Here is a 17,993-nt window from a genome sequence, read left to right on the forward strand (position 1 = left end):
CATTTTTTGGGAAATCAAGTAGGAAAAGGGAAAGCAGACCACATTACCATTTCCAAAAAAAAAAAAGGAAAGCAGACCACAATTCATAGTCGTTTAAGAACATGTACCGGGAAGCCGTACGTGAAAAAGTTGATGGTGAAAATTCGGAAAACTGTCCTCTTCAACAAAACATTAGTATGCCTCACACCAGATCTGCAATCACATTAGAATATATAAGTTTTGAGCAAAGACTTCACAAGATGTATCCATCAAGAAATTCAAACAATGGAAACCTATAAAGGTAAACGAAACTCTCCCTTAATCATCAGCAAAGAAAAGGAAGGATTCACAACCAAAAGGAGGAAATGTAGTCAATGTTGTCAAAATATGATCTTTCAAAAGTTTCTAGGAAGGAAAATAAGATTTATGTTCCATTACTAGACATAGCAAGGATGGTCCGAGCCGTGGAAGTAGCCACTAATCCTTGCATTAGGATAGACTGTCAACATCACACCCCTTGGGATGCGACCCTTCCCAGGACCCTGCAAACGCGGGATGCTTTGTGCACTGGACTGCTCACTAGCCATTGCAAGGATGCTACATGTATAAGGAATTTAAAAGGTTTGGTAAGACTATTGCTCATACTCGAGCAATTTTGACACTAACCTTGTTGCAACTCAAGAACTCTTTTATGTGCCATGTATATCATAAGATCATCTTGTACAAACTACAAAAATACTGTTTCCAAACACAAAAAAATGCATACGGAACTTTTAAGGTAACTGTGTATGCCAATTGGCGTAGAAAGCCACTGAAAATAAGATAAACAAGTGGATAGATCGATAGATATAAACACTGCAGCAGTCACCTGTATTCACGAACAAAAAAGGAATGCCTCGAGGGCAGAAGCCGCTCAGTCAAGTTTCCTTCTCTCATGGTCATAATGAGATACATTTCCTCCAAATCACCTTCAATGAAAGAGATCTGCATACGGTAAATAAAATCACGTTGTTATCCGCTCAAACTACCTGGACTGTTGAGCATAAACGAGAAAATGCATTTGTTTTAAAACAGCAAGAGAGATTACAATTAGTTTAAATAAATAGCATCACATGAGAATGGAAATCAAAAATCTATTCTAACGCAAACTTATCACAGCTGGATCATTCCAGAAGTTAGGCCAAATTAAAAATTCTTCCCTCTCAATCTTCCAAAAGAAACTACCGCAGCGCCAAAGTCCTAAGACAGTTCCATGTAATAAGAGCACCTGGAACAGTAGTCCCTTAAGAATGTCCAGATGATCCACCAAAGGAAATAGGGGAAAGGCTTGAATAAAAAAAGAAAAAAACAATAAACTGGATATAGGATAGTAGGATACCGGAAGATGAACGGGGAGAATGATATAGCATGGTGCCAGAAAATAAGCTCTTACTCTCTGCAGATTTATTCAATTTTGGCCTTGCTGTCGAGTACCGTTTCAGAAATTAATTTACAAGGACTTAAGGGATTTTATAAGGCTTCAGATGTTTAGCAAAATTATGAAAAAAGTCCATATTTCCCTTGGACCTTCATCAGAAAAGTTCTCAGTAAACTAGGAGGATGTTTAGACTAGAAAGGAGAGGAAGCAGGGAGAGTTAGAAAGCTTAGGTTATCACATAGCATGTTCAGAGCTGAGCCAACTGATTCAGTAGTCTCCATCTCTCCCTATATTTCAACAGAGATTCTTCTTCAAACATAGGTCTCTAGCTCCTACATAATTATATTTATATGACCCCCAGCACAAGAACAAGAATGCCCCTGGGACACACAAAGCTAAGCAAACATGTAAGAATCTGCATTTAAGCTTGCGAATAGATCTTACGATGACCAACTTGCCGAGAACAATATGAGGCATTAAGGTAGAGACTTAATGAGAATACCAATAAGAAATGGATCTTGGGCCTAACTCAACCCCAAAAGTTAGCTCATGAGGTGATGATTGTCCAAGTCATAGTAAAAAGACCACCCATCTGTTTAACTACCGATGTGGGACTCTTCAGAAATAGTACAAGCTGCTGATTAAGCTTCAGGTCTTTGTAAATGTTTGCAGATCAAATCTTAAGTTATGCTGAGACCTCATTAAATTCATGAAGTGACCCATCCCAAATAGTTCTTTTCCCTTTATAAGTATGTCCTCCCCAATAGTTTAAAAGTTTCAATAAGATGGTAAACACCACCAAATATGGAACTAATATAGGCAAGATTCCTCAGCCTGAGTGTCACTGCCTTGGCCCATCGAAAAAAAAATTAAGTGCTTGGGCTAAGGAAAAGAATGTGATCTGCATATGATGGTATTTGTATTAAGGTAATGAAAGTGCCCCTCTCTCTAATGCTTTAGCTTTTAGATGATGCTGTCCACATATTTCAATAAATGGCAAGAATAGCACTCTATAAACTGTTTGTCAACTTTAATGAGCTTGGGAATGATACCTCAAAACACGAGAACTGAAACAGTAATTACTCCTAATAACCATTGCACAATGTCAAAGGCTAAACAAAATATACATAAGCTATTTGTTAAGAACTCCCACATCGGATAAGGGATGGGAATTTGATCTCCTTATATGGACTTGGACAATCCTCCCCTCATAAGCTAGCTTTTGGAATTGAGTTAAGCCCAAGATCCATCTTTACATGATATCAAAGCCAGACCCATCCCGATTCTTTGTTTCCCGATGTTGGGCCCCCATATTATAGTATCCACGCTCTAGTTAACGAGGTCTAGGCGTGCAAGGGAGTGTTAAGAATTCCCAAATCAGAAAAGGGATGGGAATTTGGTTATATGGATTTCAACAATCCTCCCCTCATAAGCTAGCTTTTGGGGTTGAGTTAGGCCCAAGATCCATCTTTACACTATTGAACTTGAGGCTAGGCTTCGATAGCTACACCATATCTTCCTTTGGAATAAGTAAGAAAATGCAACCTCTCTAAGTAGCTGAGTTGTAGTCCTCAAAGAAGGGTTCTGCTACAGGAAAATAAAGACCTGCAGGAAACTAGTTGCTTCTAATTTGTGGAAGGTCTTCATGAGATTGGAGAAGGTAAAGAGAGAAGGCCTTTGTCAAGAAGGTCTTCATGAGATTGGAGAAGGTAAAGGGAGAGCGAGCTAAAACATAGATAGTGAAGGTTTATATAGAAATATACATCAAGTGTCATGTAACAGTTATGTAACTTGTAGTACTCTATGACAAATACTACACTTTAGGCCTTTTAACTCTTTCTTTCACCATAAAAAACACACACATTCTTGACAGTTAAACCATAGCATCTTCGGTTCCTTGTTAACTATTACAACTCAGCAAAAGCCTCATTTCTCTCAAAAAGAATTGAAATGCACCCTTTTTATTCGGTTATACAAGGAATAAAACACATCTAAGAGATGACAAACGATAAAGATTACAATAGATGTGGCTAAGGTCAGTCAAGCTCCTCCTCATATATATAGCAATAGGAATGCACACAAAAGGGAATTCAATGCTTCAATATCATAAGTAGATCCGAAGTCACAGGAAGTACAAAGAGAATATACAATCATGAAAGTAGCATTAACCAATTATATAAGTGACTTTTAGCATTGAAGATGTGGGTACCAAGTAATAGTATGCCAAAAGAGAAAGGCCAGAACAATTTTTTTGCCAATCAGAGTGCGCTGATATTTTGTAGAGACCAATATAATCAGATACTACGTAGAACATCTGAGGAAATGGAATACGGAGCTGATAAAAATAAAGCAGGCTTAGGTTGAAACCAGAATATAGCCAGAGTAGCTTCCACCCCCTACAAAATCATCAAAAGAAGAAAAATAAAACCCTTTAGGATTTAGAAGCAAAAGGATAAAAGATGTTAATACATATGAATATAAAAGGAACATCAACACAATTACCTGAATAGACCTAAAAAGTTGCTTGTTAAAGATAAATCAACCAGGCCCACACAGCTACAAATGAAAAAGGGTAGAGAAAGCCAAGAAGGATAGCTAATTCCCACAATCAACTGAACAGCAGGCAGAAATAAGCAAGAACTCACTCTAAGACGGGCACCTTCCATGCAAACACAAGATAAATAAAGTCAACTTTTGAAGGAGAGCATATTTTTATCTTTCGGTAATTGCAAAATATTTGAAGCCCAACATACTGAAAAAACTATTAATCAAAGCAAACCCATTAGCAGTATTTAATACAAAAAAAAGGGGAAAAGATTAAATTGCATTAAAAATTCCAGATAGGAAATCCTGTTTGAACCCCGAAAAAACAAAGTAAACAATCGGCTGACCACAAAATCCACCACATTATTATGAAGAGATTCTGTATAAGTAACAAAATAAACAAGGATTATATCACTAACGAAATACACACACACACTATTTCACATACAATAAGAACCACCTTGAAATATATTTGTTCATTTGTTCAGAAAATGAGTAGCTAATAAAACTTAAGACAGGAAAAGGATCAGCTCCATCAGCTTTTTATTTGTTGCACAATTGTCTTCAAGATTCTTGCAGCAAGAAATCCTAATCCTTTTTGTGCATATTTTTTCTTTTATAAAGTAAATAATAATATTCATGATGGGGAAGCCCCATATAGAAGGCGTATACCAAAACATAGAGAACCTAAACCAAAATTTGGTTCTCCACAAAAGAAAACCAGTCTTCTATACAAAGAAGGACCTCTTGGGTACACCAGTTACCATTGTCAAAAAAAAGGGACCTCTGGGGTACACGACAAGGAAACTAGGAAAGACTACTTTGTGGCAATTCAACAAAATTGGTTTATCCCTTTGAGTCCCCTCCTATTTTCTCTTTTCTCATATGACCACATGATGTAAGTGGAGCAACCTCCCCAAGCCCTTTTACTCCCCCCCTCCCCTACATGGCCAGCTATGCAATGCCTCCTTTACTGTGTACGGCATCACCCATTGTGTACTAAACAAACTAAGAACCACTGACTACAACCGTGTAGCCACTTCTTCTTTTTTTGAGAAGGTAACATTTTTACAAATAGAGGAATACTCTCAGTATTAATTACAACCAGAAATCACAGTAGTATAGTCAGCCTCTTATGATCTCATAAGTAATCTAAAATGCTAGGAATATCCTCTTATGCTTGAGGATACTCATGAGTCATGATTACACCAAAAGTAGAAAAGAACCAGATAATTCATCTTCATTTTCTGTAGGGAGCAGCTCTTGTTTTCAAAACACCTTTGGCTCCTCTCCATTCAGATAGTCCACCATATACAAGCTGGGACAATCTTCCATCTCTCTGTGTGACCTGACTGGTTCCCATTCCGCTTCCAGCAAGCTAAAGTTTTCCTTAATGTTTATTGGCATAGACAAACTAATGCCCATTAGGTTGATGAAATCTGCCACCGTTTCACAGTCTCTCTGCAGTGAAGAAACTAGGGGTATGCAAAAACCGAACGAGGTAAATGCCTTGTGGGCTGTGGCTATCTTTCGTTTGTATATCTTGTGGCATTTTAATCTTAACAAGATACCCAAGGGTTCTTTGATGTTGATGAACTCTTGTGAAAGTTCTCTTCAATTGCTGGGCCATAAGAAGCATACACAGCTGAAAGAAACAAGGTGAATGCCTGATTAATGCCTTCAAACTTACAGGTTACAATTTGGTTGGTTGTTGTCACCAGCTCTCCTTTCCACACCCTCTTACCCCGCATTACTATAATACCACCACTTTTGCCTATATCATCCAAGTGAAACTCCCCCATCCATCTATTTTGCCATAATTTTTGAATACATTCACCTCTGATCCAACCAATATTATCTCAACCAGAACATAAATATCAGCCCCCCCGATGTTGAAATAATCTCCTAACCATCCCTTTTTTTTCTTCCCCATTTACCCCTCTTACATTTCGAGAAAGGATTTTGACTTTCATTGGAGATTTATCTTTGTTATTCCCCCCTGCTTCTTGATTCCCCTTCTTTAAACTTAACATGGAATTCCAAATTTCTTATCTGCTTTGGGATTGTGTTATTTGCTTTAATTGGTGTCGTCTCCACCTTCTTCCGACTCAATTCCCCCTCTTTTGATCGATTCTCAGAAAACAGATCAAAGGACACCTTATCACATCCTTCAAAAACAGCCCCAAAAAGTTGGCTAAGTTTAAGTACATTGGAATGTACCCAAAGTGAAGCATTGTCTTCAATTTCTTGTTCCGAGAGACTGTTATTAATTTGAAGAGGAACAGGATCTTCAAACAATGTAACTTGCTCAAAAGAGCAGTTGCCCTGACGAAGTTCTCTCTTATTAGTTTCTATTGCATTAACCCTTGCATCCTTGGTATCATAAATAACCATAGGCATGTTGTTATCTTCATCCCCCAATACTTCCAACCCATCCAAAATGCCAGATCATCCTTTGAAAAATATTCTTCAAGTCTCACTCCAATCCCATCTCCATCTCTAATATGATCAAACTCGAAAAGAAAATATTCCCTGTCGAGAAAAGGTTGTCAACAAAAGGTTCCTTCTCTAACTAAATGGGGTCTTTCTTAGGCAATTAGGCATCATGTGACCCACTACCTTTAATCCCGAATTAGTCCAACACTTCTAATACAAATCCTAGGCCCAAATTTTGAATTATCTCCCTCACATGTCCTTCTATCAAACCCGTGTGTTCCTCTTCCCCCTTTTTATTACTACATAACTGCAAATCACTACCCAAAATGCTAGGCTCCACCTTCTTTGGGATAAAAGTCTGCAAAGACTTCTATTGTGATAACTCTGTCGATTTGTAAGTATCTAAGTTTGATTAGATATGATTTTGTAGGATTTAAATTGATCTACAGAATCATATCTGATAGGCTATTGAATAGGTTAGGATATTAGAATCATTGCTTGATTCTCAAATCACCTAAAATCAAGGGATCTGATTGCTAGCTAGTTCATTTCTCTATACTATAAATTTGTATCTCTATGGATAAATAAAATTGTACAATTTTGGTACCACAACTTACATGATATCATAGCATTGTCTAGGCAACATCACCCAGCGGCATCAATAGAAGCCGAGAATCTATTAACAAAATTCTGATAGACAACAATGAAGCCGTGGTGCGGTTTTTGCAAAAAATGCAGACACACTAGTAAGACTTGCTGGAATATCCATAGGAAATCGCTTAGTTGGAACAAAAAAATGGCAGACAACCATGGCTAGGCCTTTCAGTGTACCAGTAAAGAACCAGGGATACGATCTTCTTTAGAAAGGCGACCTTTCACTAAGGAACAAGTAGAGCTACTGCACAAATTTCTCCAAGTTCTCCAACCTCAACTCCAAACCAGTAAATTTGATCCTTTTACTCACACTTGTTCTTTTTCCCAAGCAGGTAATGTACCATATATTTTTGTTAGTACAGATTCAACTGGTATAAGTCCTTGGATCATAGATTCAGGGGCTTGTGATCATATGACATGGAATTCCCATTTTTTCTCAACTTACACTCCTTTAGCCGGAAATAAAAAGGTTAAAGTTGTTGATGGTTCCTTCTTAGCAATTGCTGGAAAAGGGACGGTGAAACTAACCCCTCTTTTGACCCTTTTTGATGTCCTTCATGTTCCAAATTGTCTTATAATCTTTTGTCCATCATCATAGACTCAAAACCTTAATTGTCATGCTATCTTTGACTCTATTTCATGCGTATTTCAGGACAAAGCCTCGGGAGGATTATTGGCAATATTAGAGAGTCTGAAGGTCTCTATTTTCTTGAAAGCGGGGACAATTCAGTAAATTTTAGTTCAGCTTGTTTGAACTCTGTTCAAGTTGATAATAAAGTCATGTTATGGCACTATAGACTTAGTCATCCTAGTTTTCAATATTTGAAACTCTTGTTACCTTAGTTGTTTATGAATAAAAGTACATTCTCTTTCCAGTGTGAATTTTGTGAAATGGCTTAACACACACGTTCATCTTTTTTCTTCCCAAAAATATCATGCCACAAAACCCTTTAAGTTAATCCATAGCAATGTTGGGGACCTTCTAGGGTAGCAACTGTAAATGGAAAAAGGTGATTTGTGAGTTTCATAGATGATCACACAAGACTAACTTGGGTGTACCTATTGAAAGATGTTAGAATAGAAATAAGTATTTCCTACTTAGAATAGGAATTAGAATAGGAATAAGAATAGGAATCCTAGTTGGAAAAGGATTCCAATGTAGTGTCTATAAACAGGGTCTCAATGTAACAATTTAGATACACAATTCAATAATATTTTTCTCATATATTTCTCACATGGTATCAGAGCATTGGTGAGAACAAACAAATCACCGTATGTCTATGTCAATTTCCGGTGACTATTGGGTCTGATTTTGTTATTCTTTTTTCTTTCTGAGGGTGTTGTGCGAAAAACAACACCACCACGAGACTCGGAAAACTCCCGCGACCAAACCCCAACCAGAACCACCGAAAAACAACACCCCACATGCTCTCACACGCCTATCGGAGGTGGTAGTTTTCGGCGAGATCTGGCTCACGCGCTGGTGCGTGAGGGATTTTCTGATCACATTTTTTGAGAAATTTTTTGACAGTTGGGGTCGTCCAGCCATTCCGACCAGGCCCATACCGTTTTTGACCAGATCCGATCGCCGGAATTAGAGTTTCGGCTATTTACAGGCTGTTTCCAGCGACTTTTTCTTCGAGATTTGAATTTTCCGACAATCATATCTCAATAATCAAGTTTTTTTTTGGTTGTTTCCAAGACAAATTTAGCATAATGTCTTTTGGGTGTGATCTTTTTGGTTATAAAAATATGGGGATTGGAAGTTCTAGCCCTATAATTACTTCAGAACTTTTATTGGGAAGTTCAAACTATTTATCTTGGGCTTCCTCGGTTGAGCTGTGGTGGAAGGGTCAAGGTGTCCAAGATCACTTAACGAACAAGACTTATGTGGTAGATGTAAAGGCAAAGACTAGCGAGAAAGATGCAAAAGCCAAAGCACAATGGGAGAAAGTAGATGCTCAATTATGTAGTCTCCTATGGCGTTCTATTGATTCCACATTGATGCCCTTGTTTCGCCCATTCCAGATGTGTTATACAGTTTGGTAAAAGGCTCTTGCTTTATACACTAATGACATCTCGATTCTATGATGTGATATCTCGATTGACCAACTTAAAGAAACAAGAATTTGATATGTCTACTTACTTGGGACAGGTACAGGCAATCATGGAGGAATTCGACACGTTGATGCCAGTTACTACAAATGTGGAAAAACAACAAGAACACAGACAAATATCGTTTCTAGTTCTTACTCTTATTGGACTTCCTCTTGATCATGATTTTGTGCATGATCAGATTTTAGCTAGCCCTACAGTTCCTACAATCGATGAATTATTCTCTCGTCTCCTTCGTCTTGCAGCACCTCCCAATCACAAAGTAGTTTCATCACCCAGTGTTCTCGCATCTCAAACCTTTGAAAAGCGTACATATCAGTCTATGGAGAATCAGCGAGGGGGAGGGCGTTTTGGGAAACCTCGATCCAAGTGTAGTCATTGTCATAAGCCTGGACACACTCGTGACATATGTTATATTTTGCATGGTCCACCACCCAGTTATGATCCTATTGTTCTAAAGGAATATAATGAGTTCCTTCGAAATCGCGCAAGTAAACAGAATCTCCACCAGTAGCATATGGTGCTCAACCTAATCAACCATCCAATAATGCTCATATTGCTCAGACAGAATATGATGAGTTCCTTCAGTATCGTGCAAATAAGCAAACGTCTCCACAAGTAATTTCGGTTGCACAACCTGATGTGTCTGTTGCGGGTAATTCTTTTGCTTGTGTGTCGCAATCTAGTACTCTTGGAACATGGGTCATGGACTCTGGGGCTTCTAATCATATCTCTGGTAATAAATCACTTTTATCCGATAATGTTTATTCACAATCTCTTCCAGCTATTACTTTAGCCAATGGGATCCAAACAAAACCAAAAGGGGTTGGAAAAGCCAAACCCCTATCTTCTATCACCCTAGACTCTGTTCTTTATGTCCCTGGTTCTCCTTTTTATCTAGGATCTGTTAGATGTTTGACGAAAGCCCTACATTGTAGCATAACTTTTTTCGATGATTTTTTTCTCATGCAGGACCGCAGTACGGGACAGATGTTTGGAACAGGACATGAATCACAAGGACTTTACTATCTTACCTCTTCAAATTCCTTAACAGCATGCTCTTTTACAGACTCCCCAGATCTAATTCACAAACGTTTGGGACATCCGAGTCTATCCAAACTGCAAAAGATAGTGCCTAGTTTGTCTAGTTTATCCACATTAGATTGTGAGTCGTGTCAACTTGGGAAACACACTCGTGCTACGTTTTCTCGTAGTACTGAGTCTACTTTTTCATTAGTTCATTCTAATTTTTGGGGTCCTAGTAGAGTCAGTTCCACCTTAGGATTTCGTTATTTTGTTAGTTTCATTGATGATTATTCATGATGTACTTGGGTTTTCTTAATGAAAGATCGTTCCGAGTTATTTTCTATTTTCAAAAGTTTCTTTGCTTAAATACAAAATCAGTTTGGTGTTTCTATTCGTACTTTTCATAGTGATAATGCCTTAAAATACTTATCCTCCCAATTTCAGGAGTTTATGACTCACCAAGGAATTATTCACCAGACTACTTGTTCATACACCCCTCAACAAACGGTGTAGCTGAAAGAAAAAATCGGCATCTTATTGAGACCGCTCGTACTCTTCTCCTTGAATCCAATGTTCCGCTGCGTTTTTGGGGAGATGCAGTTCTTACGTCTTGTTATTTGATAAGTAGAATGCCCTCTTCTTCTATTCAGAATCAGGTTCCACATTCCATACTGTTTCCTCAGTCACATCTCTATCCTATCCCCCCTCTGGTCTTTGGGAACACATGTTTTGTTCATAACTTAGCCCCAGGAAAAGATAAATTAGCTTTTTGTGCCCTCAAATGTGTCTTTCTTGGTTACTCTCGAGTCCAAAAAGGGTATCGTTGTTATTCACATGATTTTCATCGATACCTTATGTCCGCTGATGTTACATTTTTTGAGTCTCAGCCTTACTATACATCTTCTGATCATCCTAATGTATCTATGGTCTTACCCATACCTCAGGTTTTACCTATGCCAACCTTTGAGGAATCTACGGTTACTTCTACATCTCCAGTTGTAGTGCCACCACTACTAACTTATCATCGTCGTCCACGTCCAACCCTAGTCTCAAATGATTCATGTCATGCGTCGGACCCTGCTCCTACTGCGGACTTGCCTCCTCCTAGCCAACCGCTTGCACTTCAAAACGGTATACGATCCACTCGAAATACTAACCCACATTATACCTTCTTAAGTTATCATCACCCATTATGCCTTTGTGTCGTCTTTGTCCTCTGTTTCCATTCCTAAGACTACAGGTGAAGCACTTTCTCATTCTGGATGGAGGCAGGCTATGGTTGATGAGATGTCTGCTTTACATAAGAGTGGTACTTGGGAGCTTGTTTCCCTTCCTACAGGTAAATCTACTGTTAGTTGTCGTTGGGTTTATGCAGTCAAAATTGGTCCAGACGGTCAGGTTGATCGACTTAAGGCTCGCATTGTTGCCAAAGGGTATACTCAGATATTGGAGGTAGATTATAGTGACACTTTCGCTCCTGTTGCTAAAATAGCATTTGTTTGTCTTTTTCTATCTATGGCTGCCATTCGTCATCGGCCTCTTCATCAGTTGGACATTAAGAATGTTTTTCTGCATGGTGATCTTGAGGAAGAAGTCTATATGGAGCAACCACCTCGTTTTGTTGCTCAGAGGGAGTCTAGCAGCCTTGTATGTCGATTGCGTAGGTCACTCTATGGTCTGAAACAGTCTCCTCGAGCTTGGTTTGGGAAGTTCAGCACAGCAATTCAGGAGTTTGGCATGACTCGTAGTGGAGCTGATCACTCTGTGTTTTATCGACATTCTGCACCAAGTCGATGTATCTATTTGGTTGTTTCCGTTGATGATTTTGTTATCACCGGTAATGATCAAGCTGGTATCACCGATTTGAAGCAACATCTCTTTAAGCACTTCCAGACTAAAGACCTTGGCAGATTGAAGTATTTTCTAGGTATTGAGGTTGCTTAGTCTAGATCAGGTATTGTTATTTCTCAACGCAAGTATGCCTTAGACATTCTTGAGGAGACAGGAATGATGGGATGTAGACCTATTGACACTCCTATGGATCCGAATGTTAAACTCCTTCCACGACAGGGGGAGCCACTTAGTAATCCTGAAAGGTATAGACGGCTTGTTGGAAAGTTGAATTATCTCACAGTGACTAGACCTGACATTTCTTTTCCTGTGAGTGTTGTAAGTCAGTTTATGACTTCCCCTTGTGATGGCCATTGGGAAGCAGTTGTTCGTATTCTGCAATATATAAAGTCAGGTCCCGGTAAAGGACTACTCTTTGAGGATCAAGGCCATGAGCATATCATTGGATATACAAACGCTGATTGGGCAGAATCACCCTCTGACAGACGTTCGACATCCGAATATTGTATTTTAGTAGGAGGTAATTTGGTGTCGTGGAAGAGTAAGAAACAGAATGTGGTTGCTCGATCTAGTGCAGAATCAGATTATCGAGCAATGGCGACAACAACTTGTGAGCTAGTTTGGATCAAACAGTTGTTGGGAGAACTAAAATTTGGCAAAATTGATCAGATGGAACTTGTGTGTGATAATCACGCGGCTCTTCATATCGCATCAAATCCAGTGTTTCATGAAAGGACTAAGCACATTGAGATTGACTGTCACTTTGTCAGAGAAAAGATACTCTCGGGAGATATTGTTACGAAATTTGTGAAGTCAAATGATCAGCTTGCAGATATCTTCACCAAGTCCCTCACATGTCCTCGTATTAATTACATCTGTAACAAGCTAGGTACATATGATTTGTATGCACCAGCTTGAGGGGGAGTGTTAGAATAGAAATAAGTATTTCCTACTTAGAATAGAAATAGGAATAGGAATAGGAATAGGAATAAGAATAGGAATCCTAGTTGGAAAAGGATTCCAATGTAGTGTCTATAAATAGGGTCTCAATGTAACTATTTAGATACACAATTCAATAATATTTTTCGTATATATTTNTTGGGTGTACCTTTTGAAAGATGTTAGAATAGAAATAAGTATTTCCTACTTAGAATAGGAATAGGAATAAGAATAGGAATCCTAGTTGGAAAAGGATTCCAATGTAGTGTCTATAAGTAGGGTCTCAATGTAACAATTTAGATACACAATTCAATAATATTTTTCTCATATATTTCTCACATGGTATCAGAGCATTGGTGAGAACAAACAAATCACCGTATGTCTATGTCAATTTTCAGTGACTGTTGGGTCTGATTTTGTTATTCTTTTTTCTTTCTGAGGGTGTTGTGCGAAAAACAACACCACCACGAGACTCGGAAAACTCCCGCGACCAAACCCCAGCCAGAACCACCGGAAAACAACACCCCACACGCTCTCACATGCCTATCGGAGGTGGTAGTTTCTGGCGAGATCTGGCTCACGCACCGGTGCATGAGGGATTTTCTGATCATATTGTTTGAGAAATTTTTTGACAGTTGGGGTTGTCCAGCCATTTCAACCAGGCCCATACTGTTTTTGACCAGATCCGATCGCCGAAATTAGAGTTTCGGCTATTTACAGGCTGTTTCCGACAACTTTTTCTTCGAGATTTGAATTTTCCGACAATCAAATCTCAATAATCAAGTTTTTTTTTGGTTGTTTCCAAGACAAATTTAGCATAATGTCTTTTGGGTGTGATCATTTTGGTTCTAAAAATATGGGGATTGGAAGTTCTAGCCCTATAATTACTTTAGAACTTTTGTTGGGAAGTTCAAACTATTTATCTTGGGCTTCCTCGGTTGAGTTGTGGTGCAAGGGTCAAGGTGTCCAAGATCATTTAACGAACAAGACTTATGTGGTAGATGTAAAGGCAAAGACTAGTGAGAAAGATGCAAAAGCCAAAGCACAATGGGAGAAAGTAGATGCTCAATTATGTAGTCTCTTATGGCGTTCTATTGATTCCACATTGATGCCCTTGTTTCGCCCATTCCAGACGTGTTATACAGTTTGGGAAAAGGCTCTTGCTTTATACACTAATGACATATCTTGATTCTATGATGTGATATCTCGATTGACCAACTTAAAGAAACAAGAATCCGATATGTCTACTTACTTGGGACAGGTACAGGCAGTCATGGAGGAATTCGACACGTTGATGCCAGTTACTACAAATGTGGAAAAACAACAAGAACACAGACAAACATCGTTTCTAGTTCTTACTCTTGCTGGACTTCCTCCTGATCATGATTCTGTGCGTGATCAGCCCTACAGTTCCTACAATCGATGAATTATTCTCTCGGCTCCTTCGTCTTGCGGCACCTCCCAATCACAAAGTAGTTTTATCACCCAGTGTTGACTCCTCTATTCTCGCATCTCAAACCTTTGAAAAGCGTACATATCAGTCTATGGAGAATCAGCGAGGGGGAGGGCGTTTTGGGAAACCTCGATCCAAGTGTAGTCATTGTCATAAGCCTGGACACACTCGTGACATATGTTATATTTTGCATGGTCCACCACCCAGTTATGATCCTATTGTTCTAAAGGAATATAATGAGTTCCTTCGAAATCGCGCAAGTAAACAGACATCTCCACCAGTAGCATATGGTGCTCAACCTAATCAACCATCCAATAATGCTCATATTGCTCAGACAGAATATGATGAGTTCCTTCAGTATCGTGCAAATAAGCAAACGTCTCCACAAGTAGTTTCGGTTGCACAACCTGATGTCTCTGTTGCGGGTAATTCTTTTGCTTGTGTGTCGCAATCTAGTACTCTTGGAACATGGGTCATGGACTCTGGGGCTTCTGATCATATCTCTGGTAATAAATCACTTTTATCCGATATTGTTTATTCACAATCTCTTCCAGCTATTACTTTAGCCAATGGGATCCAAACAAAACCAAAAGGGGTTGGAAAAGCCAAACCCCTATCTTCTGTCACCCTAGACTCTGTTCTTTATGTCCCTGGTTCTCCTTTTAATCTAGCATCTGTTAGTCGTTTGACGAAAGCCCTACATTGTAGCATAACTTTTTTCGATGATTTTTTTCTCATGCAGGACCGCAGTACGGGACAGATGATTGGAACAGGACATGAATCACAAGGCCTTTACTATCTTACCTCTTCAAACTCCTTAGCAGCATGCTCCGTTACAGATTCCCCAGATCTAATTCACAAACGTTTGGGACATCCGAGTCTATCCAAACTGCAAAAGATGGTGCCTAGTTTGTCTAGTTTATCCACATTAGATTGTGAGTCGTGTCAACTTGGGAAACACACTCGTGCTACGTTTTCTCGTAGTACTGAGGGTCGTTCAGAGTCTATTTTTTCATTAGTTCATTCAGATATTTGGGGTCCTAGTAGAGTCAGTTCCACCTTAGGATTTCGTTATTTTGTTAGTTTCATTGATGATTATTCAAAATGTACTTGGGTTTTCTTAATGAAAGATCGTTCTGAGTTATTTTCTATTTTCAAAAGTTTCTTTGCTGAAATACAAAATCAGTTTGGTGTTTCTATTCGTACTTTTCGTAGTGATAATGCCTTAGAATACTTATCCTCCCAATTTCAGGAGTTTATGACTCACCAAGGCATTATTCACCAGACTACTTGTCCATACACCCCTCAACAAACGGTGTAGCTGAAAGAAAAAATCGGCATCTTATTAAGACCGCTCGTACTCTTCTCCTTGAATCCAATGTTCCGCTGCGTTTTTAGGGAGATACAGTTCTTACGTCTTGTTATTTGATAAATAGAATGCCCTCTTCTTCTATTCAGAATCAGGTTCCACATTCCATACTGTTTCCTCAGTCACATCTCTATCCTATCCCCCCTATGGTCTTTGGGAACACATGTTTTATTCATAACTTAGCCCCAGGAAAAGATAAATTAGCTCTTCGTGCCCTCAAATATGTCTTTCTTGGTTACTCTTGAGTCCAAAAAGGATATCGTTGTTATTCACATGATCTTCATCAATACCTTATGTCCGCTGATGTTACATTTTTTGAGTCTCAGCCTTACTATACATCTTCTATCATCCTGATGTATCTATGGTCTTACCCATACCTCAGGTTTTACCTATGCCAACCTTTGAGGAATCTACGGTTACTTCTACATCTCCAGTTGTAGTGCCACCACTACTAACTTATCATCGTCGTCCACGTCCAACCCTAGTCCCAAATGATTCATGTCATGCGCCGGACCCTGCTCCTACTGCGGACTTGCCTCCTCCTAGCCAACCGCTTGCACTTCAAAACGGTATACAATCCACTCAAAATACTAACCCACATTATACCTTCTTAAGTTATCATCACCCATTATGCCTTTGTGTCGTCTTTGTCCTCTATTTCCATTCCTAAGACTACAGGTGAAGCACTTTCTCATTCTGGATGGAGGCAGGCTATGGTTGATGAGATGTCTGCTTTACATAAGAGTGGTACTTGGGAGCTTGTCTCCCTTCCTATAGGTAAATCTATTGTTGGTTGTCATTGGGTTTATGTAGTCAAAATTGGTCCAGACGGTCAGGTTGATCGACTTAAGGCTCGCCTTGTTGCCAAAGGGTATACTCAGATATTTGGGGTAGATTATAGTGACACTTTCGCTCCTGTTGCTAAAATAGCATTTGTTCATCTTTTTCTATCTATGGCTGCCATTCGTCATTGGCCTCTTCATCAGTTGGACATTAAGAATGTTTTTCTGCATGGTGATCTTGAGGAAGAAGTCTATATGGAGCAACCACCTGGTTTTGTTGCTCAGGGGGAGTCTAGTAGCCTTGTATGTCGATTGCATAGGTCACTCTATGGTCTGAAACAGTCTCCTCGAGCTTGATTTGGGAAGTTCAGCACAGCAATTCAAGAGTTTGGCATAACTCGTAGTGGAGTTGATCACTTTGTGTTTTATCGACATTCTGCACCAAGTCGATGTATCTATTTGGTTGTTTACGTTGATGATATTGTTATCACCGATAATGATCAAGATGGTATCACCAATTTGAAGCAACATCTCTTTAAGCATTTCCAGACTAAAGATCTTGGCAGATTGAAGTATTTTCTAGGTATTGAGGTTGCTTAGTCTAGATCAGGTATTGTTATTTCTCAACGCAAGTATGCCTTAGACATTCTTGAGGAGACAGGAATGATGGGATGTAGACCTATTGACACTCCTATGGATCCGAATGTTAAGCTCCTTCCAGGACAGGGGAAGCCACTTAGTAATCCTGAAAGGTATAGACGGCTTGTTGGAAAGTTGAATTATCTCACAGTGACTAAACCTGACATCTCTTTTCCTTCTCTTTTCCTGTGAGTGGTGTAAGTCAGTTTATGACTTCCCCTTGTGATGGCCATTGGGAAGCAGTTGTTCGTATTCTGCGATATATAAAGTCAGCTCCCGGCAAAGGACTACTCTTTGAGGATCAAGGCCATGAGCATATCATTAGATATACAAACGCTAATTGGGCAGAATCACCCTCTGACAGACGTTCGACATCCGGATATTGTATTTTAGTAGGAGGTAATTTGGTGTCGTGGAAGAGTAAGAAACAGAATGTGGTTGCTCGATCTAGTGCAGAATCAGAATATCGAGCAATGGCGACAGCAACTTGTGAGCTAGTTTGGATCAAACAGTTGTTGGGAGAACTAAAATTTGGCAAAATTGATTAGATGGAACTTGTGTGTGATAATCAAGCAGCTCTTCATATCGCATCAAATCTAGTGTTTCATGAAAGGACTAAGCACATTGAGATTGACTGTCACTTTGTTAGAGAAAAGATACTCTCGGGAGATATTGTTACGAAATTTGTGAAGGCAAATGATCAGCTTGCAGATATCTTCACCAAGTCCCTCACATGTCCTCGTATTAATTACATCTGTAACAAGCTAGGTACATATGATTTGTATGCAC

The 17,993-nt window shown here is 39.2% G+C and overlaps 1 protein-coding gene across 1 annotated transcript in view; it reads right to left on the reverse strand.

Annotated features, from left to right (window-relative positions):
- LOC125871041 (piezo-type mechanosensitive ion channel homolog) overlaps positions 1-17,993 on the reverse strand; it is a 320,324-nt gene that overhangs the window by 292,745 nt on the left and 9,586 nt on the right. Inside the window, exons 5-8 of the mRNA XM_049551625.1 lie at positions 3,899-4,055; positions 3,606-3,792; positions 848-963; positions 108-192 (exon numbers count right to left, since the gene is read on the reverse strand). Coding sequence (XP_049407582.1) covers positions 108-192; positions 848-963; positions 3,606-3,792; positions 3,899-4,055 — 545 coding nt within the window. The remainder of the gene's footprint in view (positions 1-107; positions 193-847; positions 964-3,605; positions 3,793-3,898; positions 4,056-17,993) is intronic.

Source organism: Solanum stenotomum, chromosome 7, assembly GCF_019186545.1.
Source record: "Solanum stenotomum isolate F172 chromosome 7, ASM1918654v1, whole genome shotgun sequence".
In the NCBI taxonomy this organism is placed as follows: Eukaryota; Viridiplantae; Streptophyta; class Magnoliopsida; order Solanales; family Solanaceae; genus Solanum; species Solanum stenotomum.